Raw genomic sequence first — 18916 nt, 5'->3', positions numbered from 1 at the left:
GCCAGTCCCTTCAGGGACAGCCCCAGCTGCAGAGCAGCCTCATCTGAGCTCATGCCCCTCCCCAGGGCTGCCACAGCTAACGAATAATCAATGGGTGTGTGTGTGAAGGCCTGGTCGTGTGCGTGTGTGTGTGAAGGCCTGGCCGTGTGCATGTGTGTGTGTGAAGGCCTGGCTGTGTGCGTGTGTGTGTGTGAAGGCCTGGCCGTGTGTGTGCATGCGTGCGTGCGTGCGTGCGTGCATGCGTGCGTGTGTATAGGCCTGGCCATGCTGACTAACCCAGCTCATCTCTGAAGGCTGTTCTAGCTCTAGAGTATGTGTGGGGTCACCCGAGGCTGTCACTGCCCTGCACTGCAACTCAGCTTCTCCATGTGCACACTCCTGTTTCTTCGCCCTCCTTCCCACAGGTGTTGAGCCCAAGGATCCTCCTACATAAATACCCTACTAAACACAGATGCTAAACTCCATCTGGTCTGCTTCCCCAGGAACCCGACCTGCAACACTTCTCATCTTAAATTCTGACATTTTTGATACCAATTGTGAAGAAATTCAATACCAGGGATTAAAAATCTGTTTCCATAGTAACCTGTTGCACTCTCCCTTTTAAAATTTTTATTAAGGAAAAATTCAAACATATACAAAAGCAAAGAGGACAATATAATGAACCCCTGGGCAAAAAAATCTTCCTAAGTGGTGCTGTATATGTCTATCTGGAAGCCCATAATGTATGGCTGCCTCTCTCTGGTGATGTTAGCTGCCAGTAATGGTCTTCGCTAGATTGTTAATTCACCAGAGACTACACACAGTGATACACTATCATTCCCTCTGTATTCATTAGCTGGAATATTTTTTTTAAAAACTTCCCATCACCAATTACTTGGTTACTCTGAGGTATAATTCACATAGAAGAAGCAGAATAAATGCTTGATTCTTTCCCTCATCCACTGACACCATACTGTCTCTCTCTCTCTACCACATTGCAGCATGTTTTCCTCTGAGCCTCATCCACAAATACAGACTGTGACATTCTCTTGCACTTCCTGACTGGGACAACAGTGACAGGCCGTGACTGGGACAACAGCAGCAGGAAGACTTGGTTACCCCCCAGACCCCCCTCAGATGAGTCATCTGATACACACGACAATCTACATTTATTGAGTTGTCTTCTACATACTGACCTGTGGACTAGGAATCAGGGATTCAGAGATGAGTAAGACCCTGTCCTTGTCCTTGTGCTGACCCATAGACTAGGAATCAGGGATTCAGAGTTGAATAATACCCTGTCCTTGCTTTTAGAGGCTCCTTGACTAATGGCTCAGGGGGAGGGGACTGCCACAAAATGACCAGTTACAATGCATACATGCGTACATGAGAACATACAAGAGGGCACACTGCACTCTGCCTGGAGGGGGTCGCCAGCCAGCCCTCCACAGAAGCAGTGACACATGTGCTGGGTAGGCCTTGAATGATGGCCAGGAGGAAGACACAGACTACACAGAAGCAGGAAGGGTAAAAGCACTCAGATGCCCTTCATGTGACTGCAGATGGATGGTCCACTGTGTCACACTGCTGGCATACTTTCACCATGGAGCCCTGAGCAACAAGCACATAACAGAACCACCTTGGGTAGGACACGAACATCCAATATGTTTGGGGTATCTCCCTCTCTCTCTTCCCTGACTCAGCTGCCACTGGGTCATCCGATAACAAGGGCAGAGAAGCCCACTGGCTGGCACCTACTGCTCAGATTAGTCCTACCACTGTTAATTAGCACCAAGCTGAGATTCCAGGGGCCTCAGTCTTGCACAAGAGCCTGACTAAATGTATATGCCTACAGATAAAGATTGGAAGGAAACTGGAATAAACACAGTTATGGTAAGATGGGACTATAGGTAAAATTTTAAAAACTCTTTTTCACGTTGCTATAACACTTTTTGATAATAAACAAAACTGAATTTGCTTGGTACAGCAAAAGAAAAAGAAAAGCACACAAATAGAAAATGTTGTGCAAGCAAGAATTATATAAAGGTCTGGCTCCTTCTATTCTACCTCCAGCATTGAGAAATTGTAGCACATCACCCAGGAGCAGTCATCTGGGGCAAGGAGTAAGTCTCTTTGTGCTATCTCCTGACATGGGATGAGCTGAGAGTCTCACCTCTCACACTGGGGACACTACCACCCCAAGACATCCTTCTTCTTCCAGGCTGAGCAGAAAGAAGCTCTTTGGTGTGTACTAAATGGTGACTCACTGACAAATTAAAATAAGATCTCTTCACTCCGCAGTTTCACACCCCTCCCAGCAACATATGTTCCTTGTTCTCTTTTCTAGTGAGAAAAGTCTATGATTAGTTACAGGGACAACCTGCCAGGAAGAGTCCTGGGGTCTTTCCTTGGTCTGATAGAGATATTTTCAGAAGAGGAACCAGTGCCCTCAGTAACGAGCCCAATCTACCCAGCTTTCCTTCTCTCATTGCGCCCCCCCCCCCCCCCCATCTAGCCTCTGTTACCTCTTGCCTGGACTAGTGGGAACCTCCTGATGGGTCTCTGCCTCCTGGTGTCCACCCACCAAGCCTTCCTACATGAGCTCACATATGGGCTCATCTCTGGAAAAAACACTTCTGCCAGAGATACCGACTAGATATTTCATGATACTACAGAATTGTTGTAATTTTTAAGGCAAATTATAATATTATGGTTTTGATTTTTTAAAAAGGAGTACTTATCTATCAGAGATACATTCTGAAATATTACAGATGAAGGAATAAGTTATCTGGGATTTGATAAAAAATAACAGGAAAGGTGAACACGAGTGGGATACAAATGAAACAAGATCAGCCATAAGTTGATAATCTTTAAAGCTGGGTGATAGGCAAACAGGCATTTATTATACTAGTCTGCCTACTTTTTCTCATCTGTTTGAAATTTTCCATGAAAAAAAAAAACCTTTCAAAGGACTCCTCTTGCTATGAGAATGTGGAAGGATGGCCTGGTATCCAACTTCCCACACTGTTTCTCCAATTGCATCTCCCAATACCTGTACAAGCCAGTCACCAAAAAAAAACAAAACACAAAAACAACTGCATCTCCCACCACACCGCACCTCATGCTCACTTGCTTGCTCGCTCAATGTTGCTTTCTGAAAATCTAATGTGGGCAGAGCATGACATGAACCTTCACACCAGACAGACAAGGGCTAGTCTCTCCTAACACACCTGCTCCACATCTGCATGGGTAGGCCCTTAGCCCTTCAGCCCCCATCATTCAATAATACCCATTGTACACCTGCAATGTGTCCAGCATGACACACAGCCTCTGCCCTCTGAGGACACAGTCAAGTTGGAAGGAAGGCAAGTAAACCTACAACTGCAGCCCTGAGGACTCTGGTCAGTGCTCTCACAGATGTAGGCCCAGGGTGCTGGTAAGCACAGAGGAGACCCTGATCTAGCCGGCAGGACGAGAGGGGCTGGAAAGGCTGCCGAAGGCAGGTCCCACCTGCTCAGAGCAATGTTTTCTCTTCTCCCCAAGCCCCATTTCTTCTGTGTAAATGCTTCGCTTTCTACAAGGCTAACTTAAATCCCACCTCCTGTAATGATATCCCCACTTTCCCAAGCAAGGTGTGGTCCCACCAGTATCCTTTCAACTGTAGCACTCAATGTTTATAAAAGGGCCACACATCCAAATGCCTAGATAAGGTAGCCTGGTAGCATGACTGAGGATGCAAGACAGATCCAACACCAGAGAGTGAACCAGAGACACGTGCCCCTTCTAAAGTGCCAGCCCACCATGGCTGGGTTTGAATGTGGATCCAGTGTTAATTGATCCTCTTCTATTTAAAGCAACGCTGGATTTTATATAATATCTATAACACAATTTTACATTTTATTATCTCTACCATATTGTTTTATACAGTATAAAATATAATTGTACATGTTACATGTATATTATACATTTTTCATATAAAATCCAGACCTTATATAAAATTTCCAAATTAAAAAAATCTGGCTCAAACATTTTAAAAACATTTTGTGGGCCAAACCAAACGTGCCTGTAGTTCAAATTAAGCTCCAGACTACAAGTTTATAACTTCTGGCCTATTTCATGTTATTCAACATTTACCAGGTATTAGTCTAGCTTTCTTTTCGTATAAATGTCTTCTTAATTACAAGATCCTTGCCGATGGAAATCATATTTCACCCCCCTCACAGAAGTGAGACACTGAAAACCCTCAGGGCCTGTGGGGTGGGGACAAGCCACTCACCAACCAGGCACTTACTTCTGACTGGCCTCCATCTCCAACAGGGCAGACAGAGCTGAGGTTCCCTTCTTCCCAACTGGGGGGCCAGTTGACTCAAGGGAGTGCGTGGAAATGGGCCCAGTCATCTGCAGGCCTTTCATGGTGGTCCCTTTCTAAAGCAGAGAAGAGGAGACAAGGCCATCAGCACAAGTGCGCTCTCTCAGTGGATGCCACTCATGCCCCAGCACATGCCACTGCACCTTCAGGCCCTGGGAGTTCAATTAACAGAGTCAAGGAACATGGGTTCTTGGTATTCAATAAATGACAGAACTGCTTTTCACTCCAATTGAAGGTCCCAGATGCCTATAGGACTAAAAACAAACTGCCTCTTTGTTTTTGCATCATCTCATCTTACCCACACCACAGCTCTACAAAGTAAATAATGTTACCCCTGTTTCACAGAAGAAGAAACCGAGGCTCAGAGAGGTTAAGCAACTTACCCCAAATCCCACTAAAGCTGGAATTCAAACTCCAGTTGGAATTACCTCACTTCAAAGCCAAAGTTATTTCCATTATATAAGCTCTCCTGGAAGTGTTTCTAATCATAAGTGGTGCTGCATACCAAAGGCAGCTAGTGTGGGAGAAAGAATACTGAACTTGAGGTTAAAAACAAAAAAATAAAAACATGGCCCATGATGGAACACTACCCAGTGATTAAAAAGAATGAACTACTGATACACACAACTTGGATGAATCCCAAGGCATTATGCTAAGTGAAAGAAGGCAGCCTCAAAAGGTTACATACTGTATGATTCCCTTTTTGAGACATTTGGGAAAGACACAAGCATAGTGACAGTGAACAGACCAGCGGTTGCTCAGGGTTAGAGGTGGGGGAGAATATGACTACAAAGAGTGACATCAGGGAGTTTTTTTTTAAGTGATGGAACTATTCTGTATTTTGATTGACATGGTGGTTACATGAATCTATATATTTGTTAATATTCTTCGACCTGCACGCACACTCGTCAATTATACTACATGTTAATTTAAAAAACAAAACAAAACCAAGCTAAATCCTATACTCACCCCTTTTAGCTAGGTGGCCTCACACAAATCTCATAACCCCCACGAGCCTCAGCCTCCCCACTGGGCAGTGTGTGACTGAAACGAAGGCCCAAGAGAGCTAGAAACTCCAAAAGCACTGCAAGAGCCAGGAAGGACTGCCGCTGTCAGCCTCCTGAGAGTTTCTACTCAGCGATTCAGCACCACATCTAAAAGCAGCTGCGCTGGACACTGGGTCCCACTTGGGCAGCACATAAAGGTGCTGTGTTCTCAGTTAGAGAGGGATGATGGCTCCAAGCCATGGAACACCACCCAGTCGCTGTCTACACCCTATCCCTCCCTCCTTCACCCTGCACTGGAAGAGAACACACTGTTTTGGATTTAAGATAAACGTTGGGCAATTGTGGGGTAAATAAACTGGCCGATGAGAGGCCCCTGAGAGAAGAGGCAGATCCTGCATCCCAGACCAGACGCAGTCCCCAGGGAGCACAAGGAACCCTCACCCGCATCATGCGATCTGAGCGATGCCGCCTGCGGATCCGGTTCAGCCCCTCCACAAAGCGGATAAAGCCATCCAGGAGCTGCCACTCATCCTCATCTGCACGGGGCCTGTCCCCATAGATGTCGCAGTGGGCCTCCCCCTCTGTGATGCGCTTGGTGGCTGTGACGCAGGCTGGCAGCAGCAAGAAGCGGGTCCTCCAGAACTTCAGGGACTCAATTAAGCTATGGAAGGCCAAGGAAAACCCAGGGTGGTGGTGAGAAGAAAGTAGATAATAAAAGCACTCCCAATGAACTCTCTCTGGAATTGGTGTGTGATGGTCCATCACCCCATGAATATGTGTTCATCTGATGCTACAGCTCATGGCTTCATTTAAAACCCAAGCTCTTAAGGAAGACCACAAAGGGTGCATTTGCTTTAACCCCAGAGATGTCAGAACGCTTCTGTGCACCCAGGCCCAGTGACGTTGTGGCTTTGCATCACAATCATAAATGATACATAAAAATCAAACATTTAAAACAATGGTTGTAGACATCCTCTGCAAAAAAGAAATTTAAAAACTTTTTTTTTAATAGAAAAAAAAAATTTTAAATGAGTCATAGAGTTACCAGCCAAGTAGTCAAGAAAATATTAAGAACATGATCTGCACTGACATGTGCATCAAAGGGCTCATCATCACTGAGTTTTGTTTTGTATTTTCAATTGTGGTAAAATATAGATAACATAAAATTTACCACTTTAGCCAATTTTAAGTGAACAATTCAGTGGTGTTTGGAACAGTCACATTGTTGTCCAACCACTACCACTATCCATCTCATCATTGAGCTTTTAACCCAACACAGATGTGCTTTTTGTTCTGCCATGTTTTCTACAACAGATATCATTTTGTCATTAGAAAAAAGGACAGAAGTGTTAAAATATGCATATGCCCAAGGCAACAAGGATAGAAAGCCAAAGCCTGCTCTCTGACCTGAAGTCCTCAGAGCCAGCAGAACAGATATACTGATCTAAGTAGTTCCACTTGTACTCCTCCAGCCGCTCGTGGGAGAATTCCACCCAACAGGAGACGAACTCCGAGTCTGAGTGGGAAGGGCAGAGGCTGTAGGTGTAGTGGATCTGGGCAGATTCATAAGGGTACCTGAAAAATAAAGGGTAGGCCCAGAAGTTTAAAAGATAATTCCCCCCAATTCTTTTCTGCCTTTTCTGTCTTTTCTGTCTCAATACACATAGCACTGTCCTTGGCATTCAACCCTCAACTGTAGTAACCAACTCATTCCAGGGTACTATGATTGAAACTTCTCAGATCTTCCTAAACTTTTTCATTCTTCTCTCTTCATATTCTTTATTTTTTATTGACTTGTTATGAATCGTGCTAAACGTTATAAGCTGAATCAAATCCCTTTTTTGAAGCAGGTAAGCTATAACCCTAGAAAACAAAACAAAAACTCCAAAAGAAAACCAACCACTCAACTTCCACGGTTTGAATTATGTACTATACACCTAATTTCTGAAAACCTTAAATATCCAAGGACTCACTTGGGAAGGTATCGTGTCACTGTGATCATTTTATCCTTCAGCGTCACTTTGTGGAAAGTTCTGCCCATACTTAGCCAATACTGGTCCTCCTCCTCGGGGCGGTTTCGGGACACCAGGCCTAATAAAGAAAAAATAATAATTTCCTCCATCTGGTTGAAGATCATTACTACAACAGGCAACTGCTTCTCACCCATACAGATCCAGAAAGAGAAACAGAAGAAGCAACACTTTATTCTGAGGGGCAGTTCACGGAATACAGTTATTCTTGGTTTAAAAAAAACAAAAAGCCCTGAAGTAGGCAGATTTTTCTGTTACTGAACCAACCAGCAGCAGATTAGCACCTGAGGGTGCTGACAGCACCAAGATGACACACTCAAAGCTGAGCAGCCTGAAGCCCCATCCTCTGAGGAGGAAAGTTAATAGGCTAAGAGAGATGACTATGGAACTAAAATGGAACTCCACTGCACCCAAGCACAACCTGCCCATCCTGCCATTTGAGGTTCTCACCCCAGGGTGGCAGCCCACCTAGTTTTCTGGCCTTTGATGCCACTACTCCCACACTGCCACACCAAGTTTCAGTCCTACAGGACCATTTATTTGCTGGAATTTCCGTCCTCCAAACATTTGCTCATGTTGCGTCTCCTGCCTTCTCTCCCTGGGCCACCATCAAAATCCTATGGATCATTTATTTATTTATTTTTTTTTTTTAATTTTATTATGTCGATATACATTGTAGCTGATTATTGCTCCCCATCACCAAAACCTCCCTCCCTTCTCCCTCCCCCCTCCCCCCCAACAATGTCCTTTCTGTTTGCTTGTTGTATCAACTTCAAATAATTGTGGTTGTTATATCTTCTTCCCCCCCCCCCCCCGGTTTGTGTGTGTGTGTGTGTATGTGTGTGTGTGAATTTATATATTAATTTTTAGCTCCCTCCAATAAGTGAGAACATGTGGTATTTCTCTTTCTGTGCCTGACTTGTTTCACTTAATATAATTCTCTCAAGGTCCATCCATGTTGTTGCAAATGGCAGTATTTCATTCGTTTTTATAGCTGAGTAGTATTCCATTGTGTAGATGTACCACATTTTCCGTATCCACTCATCTGATGATGGGCATTTGGGCTGGTTCCAACTCTTGGCTATTGTAAAGAGTGCTGCGATGAACATTGGGGAACAGGTATACCTTCGACTTGATGATTTCCATTCCTCTGGGTATATTCCCAACAGTGGGATGGCTGGGTCGTATGGTAGATCTATTTGCAATTGTTTAAGGAACCTCCATACCATTTTCCATAGAGGCTGCACCATTTTGCAGTCCCACCAACAATGTATGAGAGTTCCTTTTTCTCCGCAGCCTCGCCAGCATTTATCGTTCATAGTCTTTTGGATTTTAGTCATCCTAACTGGGGTTAGATGGTATCTCAATGTGGTTTTGATTTGCATTTCCCGGATGCTGAGTGACGTTGAGCATTTTTTCATATGTCTGTTGGCCATTTGGATATCTTCCTTAGAGAAATGCCTACTTAGCTCTTTTGCCCATTTTTTAATTGGGTTGCTTGTTTTCTTCTTGTAAAGTTGTGTGAGTTCCTTATATATTCTGGATATTAATCCTATGTCAGATGTATATTTTGCAAATATTTTCTCCCACTCTGTTGGTTGTCTTTTAACTCTTTTAATTGTTTCTTTTGCTGTGCAGAAGCTTTTTAGTTTGATATAATCCCATTTGTTTATTTTTCCTTTGGTTGCCCGTGCTTTTGGGGTCGTATTCATGAAGTCTGTGTCCAGTCCTATTTCCTGAAGTGTTTCTCCTATGTTTTCTTTAAGAAGTTTTATTGTCTCAGGGTGTATATTTAAATCCTTAATCCATTTTGAGTGGATTTTAGTATACGGTGAGAGGTATGGATCTAGTTTCATTCTCCTGCATATCGATATCCAGTTATCCCAGCACCACTTGCTGAAGAGGCAGTCCCTTCCCCAGTGAATAGGCTTGGTGCCTTTGTCAAAGATCAGATGGCAGTAAGTGTGTGGGTTGATTTCTGGATTCTCTATTCTATTCCATTGGTCAGTGTGTCTGTTTTTATGCCAGTACCATACTGTTTTGGTTATTATAGCTTTGTAGTATAGCTTAAAGTCAGGTAGTGTTATGCCTCCAGCTTTATTTTTTTTGCTGAGCATTGCTTTGGCTATTCGTGATCTTTTATTGTTCCATATAAATGTCTGAATAGTTTTTTCCATTTCTGAGAAAAATGTCTTTGGAATTTTGATGGGGATTGCATTGAATTTGTATATCACTTTGGGTAGTATGGACATTTTCACTATGTTGATTCTTCCAATCCAAGAGCATGGAATATCTTTCCATCTTCTTGTATCCTCTCTAATTTCTCTCAGCAGTGGTTTGTAGTTCTCATTATAGAGATTTTTCACCTCCTTGGTTAACTCTATTCCTAAGTATTTTATTTTTTTGGTGGCTATTGTAAATGGGCAGGCTTTCTTGATTTCTCCTTCTGCATGTTCACTATTGGAGAAAAGAAATGCTACTGATTTTTGTGTGTTGATTTTGTATCCTGCTACTGTGCTGAAATCATTTATCAAATCCAGCAGTTTTTTTGTAGAGGTTTTAGGCTGTTCAATATATAGGATCATGTCATCTGCAAACAGGGACAGTTTGACTTCATCTTTTCCAATCTGGATGCCCTTTATTTCCTTCTCTTCTCTGATTGCTCTGGCGAGTACTTCCAACACTATGTTGAATAGGAGTGGTGAGAGTGGGCATCCTTGTCTAGTGCCTGTTCTTAAAGGAAAAGCGTTCAGCTTTTCCCCATTCAGGATGATATTGGCAGTGGGTTTGTCATATATGGCTTTAATTATGTTGAGATACTTTCTCTCTATACCTAACTTATAGAGGGTCTTTGTCATGAATGAGTGCTGAACTTTATCAAATGCTTTTTCAGCATCTATAGAGATGATCATATGGTCCTTGTGTTTGAGTTTATTAATATGGTGTATCACATTTATTGATTTGCGTATGTTGAACCAACCTTGCATCCCTGGGATGAATCCCACTTGATCGTGATAAATAATTTTTCGTATGTGTTGCTGTATTCTGTTTGCTAGTATTTTAGTGAGGATTTTTGCATCTATATTCATCAAGGATATCGGCCTGTAGTTTTCTTTTTTGGTTATATCTTTACCTGGTTTTGGTATCAGGATGATGTTTGCTTCATAGAATGAGTTTGGGAGATTTGCGTCCGTTTCAATCTTTTGGAATAGTTTGTAAAGAATCGGTGTCAATTCCTCTTTGAATGTTTGGTAAAATTCTGCTGTGAATCCATCTGGTCCTGGGCTTTTCTTTGTTGGGAGCCTTCTGATAACAGCTTCAATCTCCTTTATTGTTATTGGTCTGTTCAAATTTTCTACGTCTTCACGGTTCAGTTCTGGGAGCTTGTGTGTGTCCAGAAATTTATCCATTTCCTCCAGATTTTCAAATTTGTTGGCGTATAGTTGTTTATAGTAGTCTCGAATGATTCCTTGTATTTCAGATTAATCAGTTGTAATATCGCCTTTTTCATTTCTATTTTTGTTATTTGAGTCTTCTCTCTTCTTTTTTTTGTTAGCCATGCTAATGGTTTGTCAATTTTATTTATCTTTTCAAAAAACCAACTTTTTGATTCGTTGATCTTTTGAATTGTTTTTTGGTTTTCAATTTCATTCAGTTCTGCTCTGATCTTAATGATTTCTTTCCGTCTGCTAACTTTAGGATTGGATTGTTCTTGTTTTTCTAGTTCTTTAAGGTGAAGTGTTAGGTTGTTCACTTGCCATCTTTCCATTCTTCTGAAGTGAGCATTTAATGCAATAAATTTTCCCCTCAATACTGCTTTTGCAGTATCCCACAGGTTTTGGTATGATGTATCATTGTTTTCATTAGTTTCAATAAACTTTTTGATTTCCTGCTTGACTTCTTCTTGGACCCATATGTCATTAAGTAGAATGCTGTTTAATTTCCATGTGTTTGTATAGTTTCCAGAGTTTTGTTTGTTATTAATTTCCAGTTTTAATCCATTGTGGTCTGAGAAGATACATGGGATAATTCCAATTTTTTTGAATTTATTGAGACTTGATTTGTGACCTAATATGTGTTCTATCCTGGAGAATGATCCATGTGCTGATGAGAAGAATGAATATTCTGAGGTTGTTGGGTGGAATGTTCTGTAGATATCTGCCAATTCCAATTGGTCTAGAGTCTTGTTTAGATCTTGTGTTTCTCTACTGATTCTTTGCCTAGATGATCTGTCTAATATTGACAGTGGAGTGTTCAGGTCCCCTGCTATTATGGTATTAGTGTCTATTTCCTTCTTTAGGTCTAATAGAGTTTGTTTTATAAATCTGGCTGCTCCAACATTGGGTGCGTACATATTTATGATTGTTATGTCTTCTTGATGGATCAGTCCTTTTATCATTAAGTAGTGTCCCTCATTGTCTCTTTTTATGGTTTTTAGTTTAAAGTCTATTTTGTCAGATATAAGAATAGCCACTCCAGCTCGTTTTTCTTTTCTGTTTGCATGGTAAATCTTTTTCCATCCTTTCACTTTTAGTCTGTGTGAATCTTTATGGGTGAGGTGGGTCTCTTGTAGGCAGCATATAGTTGGGTCCTGCTTTTTGATCCAGTCAGCCAGTCTGTGTCTTTTAATTGGGGAATTTAAGCCTTTAACATTAAGAGTTGTTATTGAAAGGTGTTGATTTATTCCTAGCATTTTATTGGTTGTTTGGTTGTCTTATGTGTCTTTTGTTCCTTGCTTTCTGATTTACTGTTTGGTTTCTTTGTTTGTTGGTTCCTTAGGTTGTAGATAGTGTTTTTGTTAGCTTGTTTTCTCTTCATGAATGCCATTTTTATTGTACTAGCGGGTTTAGATTTTTCTTAGGTTTTTATGGCAGTGGTAGTTATTTTTCAGGAACCAAACCCAGTACTCCCTTGAGGATTTCTTGTAAGGGTGGTCTTGTGGTAGTGAACTCCCGCAGTTTTTGTTTGTCTGAGAAATATACTATTTGCTCCTCATTTCGGAAGGATAGCCTTGCAGGGTAGAGTATTCTTGGCTGGCAATCTTTGTCTTTTAGTATTTTGAAAATATCATCCCATTCCTTTCTAGCTTTTAGGGTTTGTGATGAAAAGTCTGATGTTAACCTGATTGGGGCTCCCTTATAGGTGATTTGACGCTTCTCTCTTGCAGCTTTTAAGATTCTCTCTTTGTCTCTGAGTTTTGCCAATTTGACTATGACATGTCTTGGAGAAGGCCTTTTTGGGTTGAATACGTTTGGAGATCGTTGAGCTTCCTGGATCTGAAGATCTGTGACTTTTCCTATACCTGGGAAGTTTTCTGCCACTATTTTGTTGAATATGTTTTCAATGGAATCTCCATTTTCCTCCCCTTCTGGAATACCCATGACTCGGATATTTGAACGCTTGAGGTTGTCTGATATCTCTCTCAGATTTTCTTCCATGTCCTTGATTCTTTTTTCTTTCTTTTTGTCTGCTTGTGTTATTTCAAACAGCCCATCTTCAAGTTCAGAGGTTCTCTCTTCAACTTCGACAAGCCTGCTGGTTAAACTCTCCGTTGTGTTTTTTATTTCGCTGAATAACTTCTTCAGTTCAGCAAGTTCTGCTACATTTTTTTTTCAGGACATTGATTTCCTTGTATATTTCCTCTTTCAGATCCTGTATACTTTTCCTCATTTCATCATGATGTCTAGCTGAGTTTTCTTGTATCTCATTCAGTTTCCTTAGAATTATCACTCGAAATTCCTTGTCAGTTATTTCAAGGGCTTCTTGTTCTATAGGATCTAGAGTATGAGATTTATTAACTTTTGGTGGTGTACTTTCTTGATTTTTTGTATTTCTGGTGTCTTTTTTTTGGTGTTTATTCATTGTGGCAGGGGGTTTCACAGTCCACCGGTTTGAGACTAATGACTAACTAGGATGTTGCTGTGGTTGCCAATTTCGTATGGCTCCCGCCGTGACTGCTCAGTTGGCCTCTAGTATCTTGTGTGTGTGGTTGCCTCGGGTCTTGGGCTTCTCCGGGGATCCACCTTTCTGGTCAGCTTGTACTCTGCTGGGCTGGTGGATCACGTACCACAGGGTGTGTGATCTCTGTTGAGCTTTCACTTTCTGTACAGGACTTCTCCCCGTTCCGTGTGCTCTGGCCCAGGCTGTTAGATCGTGAAGTGGCGACCCCACCGGGTGTGTGGTTTCTGTCGAGTCTCCGCCTCCCTGGCCGCACGTCTCCCCCCTCTGTGCACACTGTGCTGGGCTGGGGTGTGTCTTCTGCACCCCTCGTCTATCAGCTGGGCCTTCAAGACCCTGCTCAGCACCGCCTCGCCCAGGAAGTCTACCAGGTTTCTGCTAGGCACAGACGACCGGTCTCTCTGGGTGCCTTTGTAGCACTGTGTAGATCTTTCTCGGGTCTTGTTCACCTTTGTATCCCCCCGGTATAAACCGAGTCTAGTGCCCGCCTGCAGCCTGCTCTCCGGCAGGTTCAAGCGGACCTGGGAACTCTCCTGCCACACTATTCCCAACCAGAAATTCGTTAGGCTTTTTTCCAAACTGGTGGTCGCAGAGATGGTATCTGCCTCCCAGTAACAGGAAGTTTACCGGGGCCGGAGTCCAGGGTGTGGTGGAGTGACAGTCGGCCCGCCCGTACTTCCTAGCCCTCCCAACACTGGTCGGGACGCCCCACACCCCCAGCCCCGCCAGAGAACCGTGGAGGGAGTGGGAGAGGAGGCCGGCCGCAGGGTCCGGAAAGCCCCACGCCAAGCCAAGCAAATGGGCTCAGTGATGGCCGAGCAGGGCGGAGCTGCCCGCACCTGGGAAAATGGAGGCAGCACTGGGGCAGTGAGTGGCCTGGTGGTGCAGGCGGGAGCCGCATGGGCATCCACCCCCCGAACAGAGCTGTGCCAGGGATCACTCACAGTGCTGTGCCAGGTCGGGCGCTCGCTCTGTCTCTGGTTTGTTGCCTTCCGTGTTCTTGGCGCTGCCGCCTCGGGCTGTTCAGTCGCGGCGCCGCTCGGGCGCTCCCAGGAATCTTCTTTAATGCCGGCCTGAAACCTCGAATCCTGAATAGGGCAGCTGGCCGCCTTCAGTGCAGCCCCAGCCTCCGGGATCCTGGCTGCATCCACAGCAGCCCTGGCGCCGTGTTCCCTGTTTCAAGACTCGCTTTTGCAGCTAAGAATCAGTTCTTTTCCTGCTCCACACTTCAAAGCTGTTGCCTGTAAATGAGGCAGCCTCTCCTGCCGGGGGCAAAGTGGCGTTGAGCCCCCACGACCGGCCAGCAGCAGCAGTCCTCCCTTAAGAGATGGCCAGAGGAAGGTCCACAAGTTTCCCGACTGCCTGAGGCCCAGTGGCCACCTTTTCCACCTCAGCTACTCCGCGCCAGCCGCCGCAGCCGCCGCCATCTTGAAAACCTCCCTGCCTATGGATCATTTAAAGTGACCATCAGATGCCACTTCCTCCAGAAAGCTGTTAGACCCCATCGGCAATCTGAATTCTACCATGTATGTGGCTCTTTTTTTTTTTTTTTTTTTTTTTGTCGTTTTTTCGTGACCGGCACTCAGCTAGTGAGTGCACCGGTCAGTCCTATATAGGATCCGAACCCGCGGCGGGAGCGTCGCCGCGCTGCCAGCGCAGCACTCTACCAAGTGCGCCACAGGCTCGGCCCATGTATGTGGCTCTTTACGTGGGTGTCTTTCACACCTTCATAAACTAAAAGTTTCCAGAAGCCGGGGCCCAAATGTTGTTCATCCTTATATTTTCAGCAGCACCTGATAAAGCATTATGCTCAGAGCAGGTATTCAAAAACAATTAGTTGAATTGAACTAAACACAGGAGAGAAGAAAATAATGAGGAATTAAGAAAATGACAAGTGTTCAAGACAGTAAAAATTGTGCCTCAAAGAACACCCAAGCCAAGATTCCCTTGATCTAGAAATGAAATGCAGTCCTCTCATTCAGCTCAGAAAGAGTCACATGGTGGCAGGCAGCATGGAAGTGGCTGGAAGAAGAGTGGATGGCAGAGACTGAAAAGATCTTCACTGTGAATGTAGAAGTTACCCAGATGATGCCAAGGGAGTGGGAGGCCAGCTGTATATAAGACAGAGACTAGGCTTCGACTCAGGGACCCCAGATTAAACCCAAGCTCTTTCATTTGCCAGCTGTGTGATCTCAGGCACCAAATCTCTCTTAGTCTCGCTTTCTGCTACTAGAAAGAGGGCATTCCCAGATCCAGACATTTCCTCATTCACACAGCAAACATCCTGCTGGCTGTCAGGAAGACAATATCATGGGATAATGCTCCTGAGCATCTAGCACAGTCCCTGGTACCCCACTGTAAATTAAGTGCACTGCAGTTATTCTTGTTTTTATCCTGTACAGCACTCTTGACAATCTGTGATCAAATATACACTGTGGTTTACTGGTTTAATGTCTGTCTCCTCCAGCAGACTAAACTCCAAGGGCAGGGCCAATGCTGTTCTATTCCCTACTGGAACAGGGCTTGGATCACATTCGGTATTTAATTAATTGATGAGTGAGCAGCACAGGCTTGGTTATGACAACTTTTACAGTAATTATAATATCAACAATACCATTTCTGTTACTATAGAAATAGGACAGATTAAATCCATCAAAGGAGAAAAATAACCAGAAACAGTATAGTCAGGCAAGTAGCCTCTGGCCAACTAACCATGACATGAGGCTCATGAATTAGCCAGGATCAGAACTGGACACTAGAGGAATTACAGACCACTGAGGGATGTCAACCAGCTATTCCCGAGAACACCAAGTGAGCAGCCTAGATAGGGCTAGTGACACTAAAGGTATTCATTCCACTGCTCTTGGGATAAAGTACAAAATCCTTCACATAGTCCTATATGGCCTGGGTCTCCTGACATCTCTGGCTGTACCTCTGGTTCACTCCCTGTGCTCCACAGCACCAACCTTTTTAGTGCCCAAAAGTGTCAAAATGCTTCCTGCCACAGGGCCTTTGCAAATATCAATCCCTTTGCCTAGCATACTGTTTTCTCCCACTCCTGCCCTCCACTCCCATTCTGCTCCTCCTAATAACCCCTGTTCATACTTCAGGTCTTAGCTCAAATATTACCTCCTTAAGGAAGCCATCCCTGACCCTCCAGACCAGATCAGGCCCCATAATAAATACTCTCATAGCCCACTGACTTTTCCCACACAGTCTTTATCACAACATATTTCATAGTTTGACTAATATTATTTTTCCTCATTGGGCCATAAGTTCCCCCCAGAGTAGGAGCTTCAAAGACACTGTTCAATGAATGAATTAATAAATTTATATATTTATTGACCCAGGCACTGTGCTTTCCATTGCGGAGGATAAAAAGATGAATCGGAAATAGTCCTGACACTCAAAAAGGTTAAATATTCAATAGGGTCTAGAATATGAAAAGGCAACATGCAATGTCATAAGGGGCTTTCAAGGAAAATCCAGAGGGAGTCCAAAGCTTCATCTGTTAACAATAGGGACTGGACTGGATGGCCACTAGGCTCCCTCTAACAGGTCTAACTTCTCTGGTCCTCTGGCCCAAGAAGATTTAATGGAGCCAAAGACAATCTGAGGTTTTGAACTGGGTGGATAGGATAGTGGAAGTCTCATTAGCAACAATGAGGAAGTAGGAGACTAAGATAGCTCATTGATTGTTCCAGGAATGATTACTGCTTTCTGATTCCAGGCACCCATACATAATTCTTTCTGTTAGACTTATTTTAGAGGAGCTCTCCAAAGCCTGGCTCTAATTCAATTAGTGTCACCAATTCTTTGCCACTTATTAGCCTCTGCCACTCACGGATAACCCATTCTTGCTTCAAGTCACTAAGCTTCCATGAAAAAGAAGAGAAAAATGAACCCAGAATAGGAAAAAAAGAACAAGTGTAAACTTTAGGTTTAGGTAACATCTGAGAACCTGCTGTGTGCCAGGTACTGCACTAGAAACAAATTAAACACAGGTTTCTGGGTTTAGAATATTCACTATGTACTTCGACAGTTCAGTATTGGCTCAGCTGCCTGCTACTTCTATGTGTTGTCCAAGCCAGGCTGTACCATTCCTGAACTGGTCATATTCTCTTCCTTAAAAGAAGAGTTGTAAATTAAAGAGAATGTTTAAGATAAATTATGCCTAATGTAGACTTTATTCCTCAGATAAAATAAAATTTAGGAAGAAAAATTTTGTGTTGAAAACAATTATTTCTAAATTCACCATTTATTCCCTACCATCTTGAAAACTTACTCCCACAAATTTAGTAGGAAAGGAAAAAATATAAGTCCAAGCAGAAAAACTCACCTCGGCTATAGAGTGGGCTACTGCTCAGTGGGGGCGGGACAGCAGGGTTGGGTTTCTGAGCCTTTGGCTGCACTATGATTTGGTAGCCCTGCATGAGACGCTGACAGATGAACTCTTCAAACACCTGCTGGGCTGTCATCTGCACACCTTCTTCATCCCTCCTGAAAAAAGAGACAACTGCTCACATGAATATGCTTGACCCAGGGTGATGACACTTTAAGAGTCCACAGTCCCATCCTTTCCTTTGCTTCATCCCTGATAACCTTTCTGTGGTGGTTCATAAAACTATTTATAAATCAGTTTTGGAGGGCCGGCCCGTGGCTCACTTCGGAGAGTGTGGTGCTGATAACACCAAGGCCACAGGTTCGGATCCCTATATAGGCATCGCCAGTTCGCTCACTTGGGAGAGCGTGGTGCTGACAACACCAAGTCAAGGGTTAAGATCCTCTTACCAGTCGTCCTTAAAAAAAAAAAATCAGTTTCGGGAGAAATGACCAGTTCAAAGAGGCGGAAAAAGAAGGCAGGTGGTTCAATGCCCAAATGAGTAATCTTAGAAAAGATCAGTTTCAGTGCACCCAAAACCAATGAGGAGAAATTGTTAATGTCAATAGAACTCTAAAGAAATTAACAGTTCTTGCATCATAAAATTTCCCAAATGTATAAGGAGGATACAGGTTTGAAAATTCAGTGTTCTGACACGTGTTTGGACATACCCAGAACGCTTGCAAACAGAGCCAAGTGCCTTTTTCTCTGATACTGACCTGTCGATGTCTGCTTCTGGGAGAAGATCGTAACAGCCCTCCGTGTAGTCATTCTGCAGGCCCTGGCGGTCAGGGAAGTAGTCGGTGGTGAGGGGGAGGCACGCCGGAGTAGTGAGAGACTTCCAGTCCACTCCAACTGTGCAACAGAAGCCTGGCACTACAGGGGGAGCAGACAGTGTCAGAACTGCCTCATGTAACAGGAGGAAAAGGTACATGTGGTCACCACAGCAGGTTTGGGACATAGGGCAGGGTTGGGGGAGATTGGAAAGGGAAGGGAGGGTGGGAAAAAAAGTTCATGGTGAAAGATGTCCATAAATTGCCAGAAAAGGGAGGGAGAAGAGGAAAGAGGGTGGGAGAGAGAAAGAGAGAAACAGAGTTTGTTAGACAATGCAGTGCACATGCTAAACCACTCCCATCATGCAAATGGGATTCATAGCTGATACTTTTCATTTTCTGCTGATTGTGAGCTACAG

The 18916-nt window shown here is 43.7% G+C and overlaps 1 protein-coding gene across 8 annotated transcripts in view; it reads right to left on the bottom strand.

Annotated features, from left to right (window-relative positions):
- The window catches only part of DEPDC5 (DEP domain containing 5, GATOR1 subcomplex subunit), a 127026-nt gene that overhangs the window by 34504 nt on the left and 73606 nt on the right, over positions 1–18916 (bottom strand). For 5 of the 8 annotated variants that reach the window (XM_063088139.1, XM_063088138.1, XM_063088141.1 and 2 more), the window contains exons 24-29: positions 18444–18627; positions 17683–17843; positions 7329–7446; positions 6763–6930; positions 5797–6016; positions 4271–4404 (exon numbers count right to left, since the gene is read on the bottom strand). In XM_063088139.1, the coding sequence (XP_062944209.1) occupies positions 4271–4404; positions 5797–6016; positions 6763–6930; positions 7329–7446; positions 17683–17843; positions 18444–18627 (985 nt within the window). The remainder of the gene's footprint in view (positions 1–4270; positions 4405–5796; positions 6017–6762; positions 6931–7328; positions 7447–17682; positions 17844–18443; positions 18628–18916) is intronic. The other 3 variants (XM_063088140.1, XM_063088142.1, XM_063088144.1) reach the window with 1 other exon arrangement.

The sequence above is a fragment of the Cynocephalus volans genome, chromosome 2 (assembly GCF_027409185.1).
Source record: "Cynocephalus volans isolate mCynVol1 chromosome 2, mCynVol1.pri, whole genome shotgun sequence".
NCBI lineage: Eukaryota > Metazoa > Chordata > Mammalia > Dermoptera > Cynocephalidae > Cynocephalus > Cynocephalus volans.
Note: the sequence above shows the minus strand (reverse complement) of the source record. Positions and strands in the feature narration are given on the sequence as shown.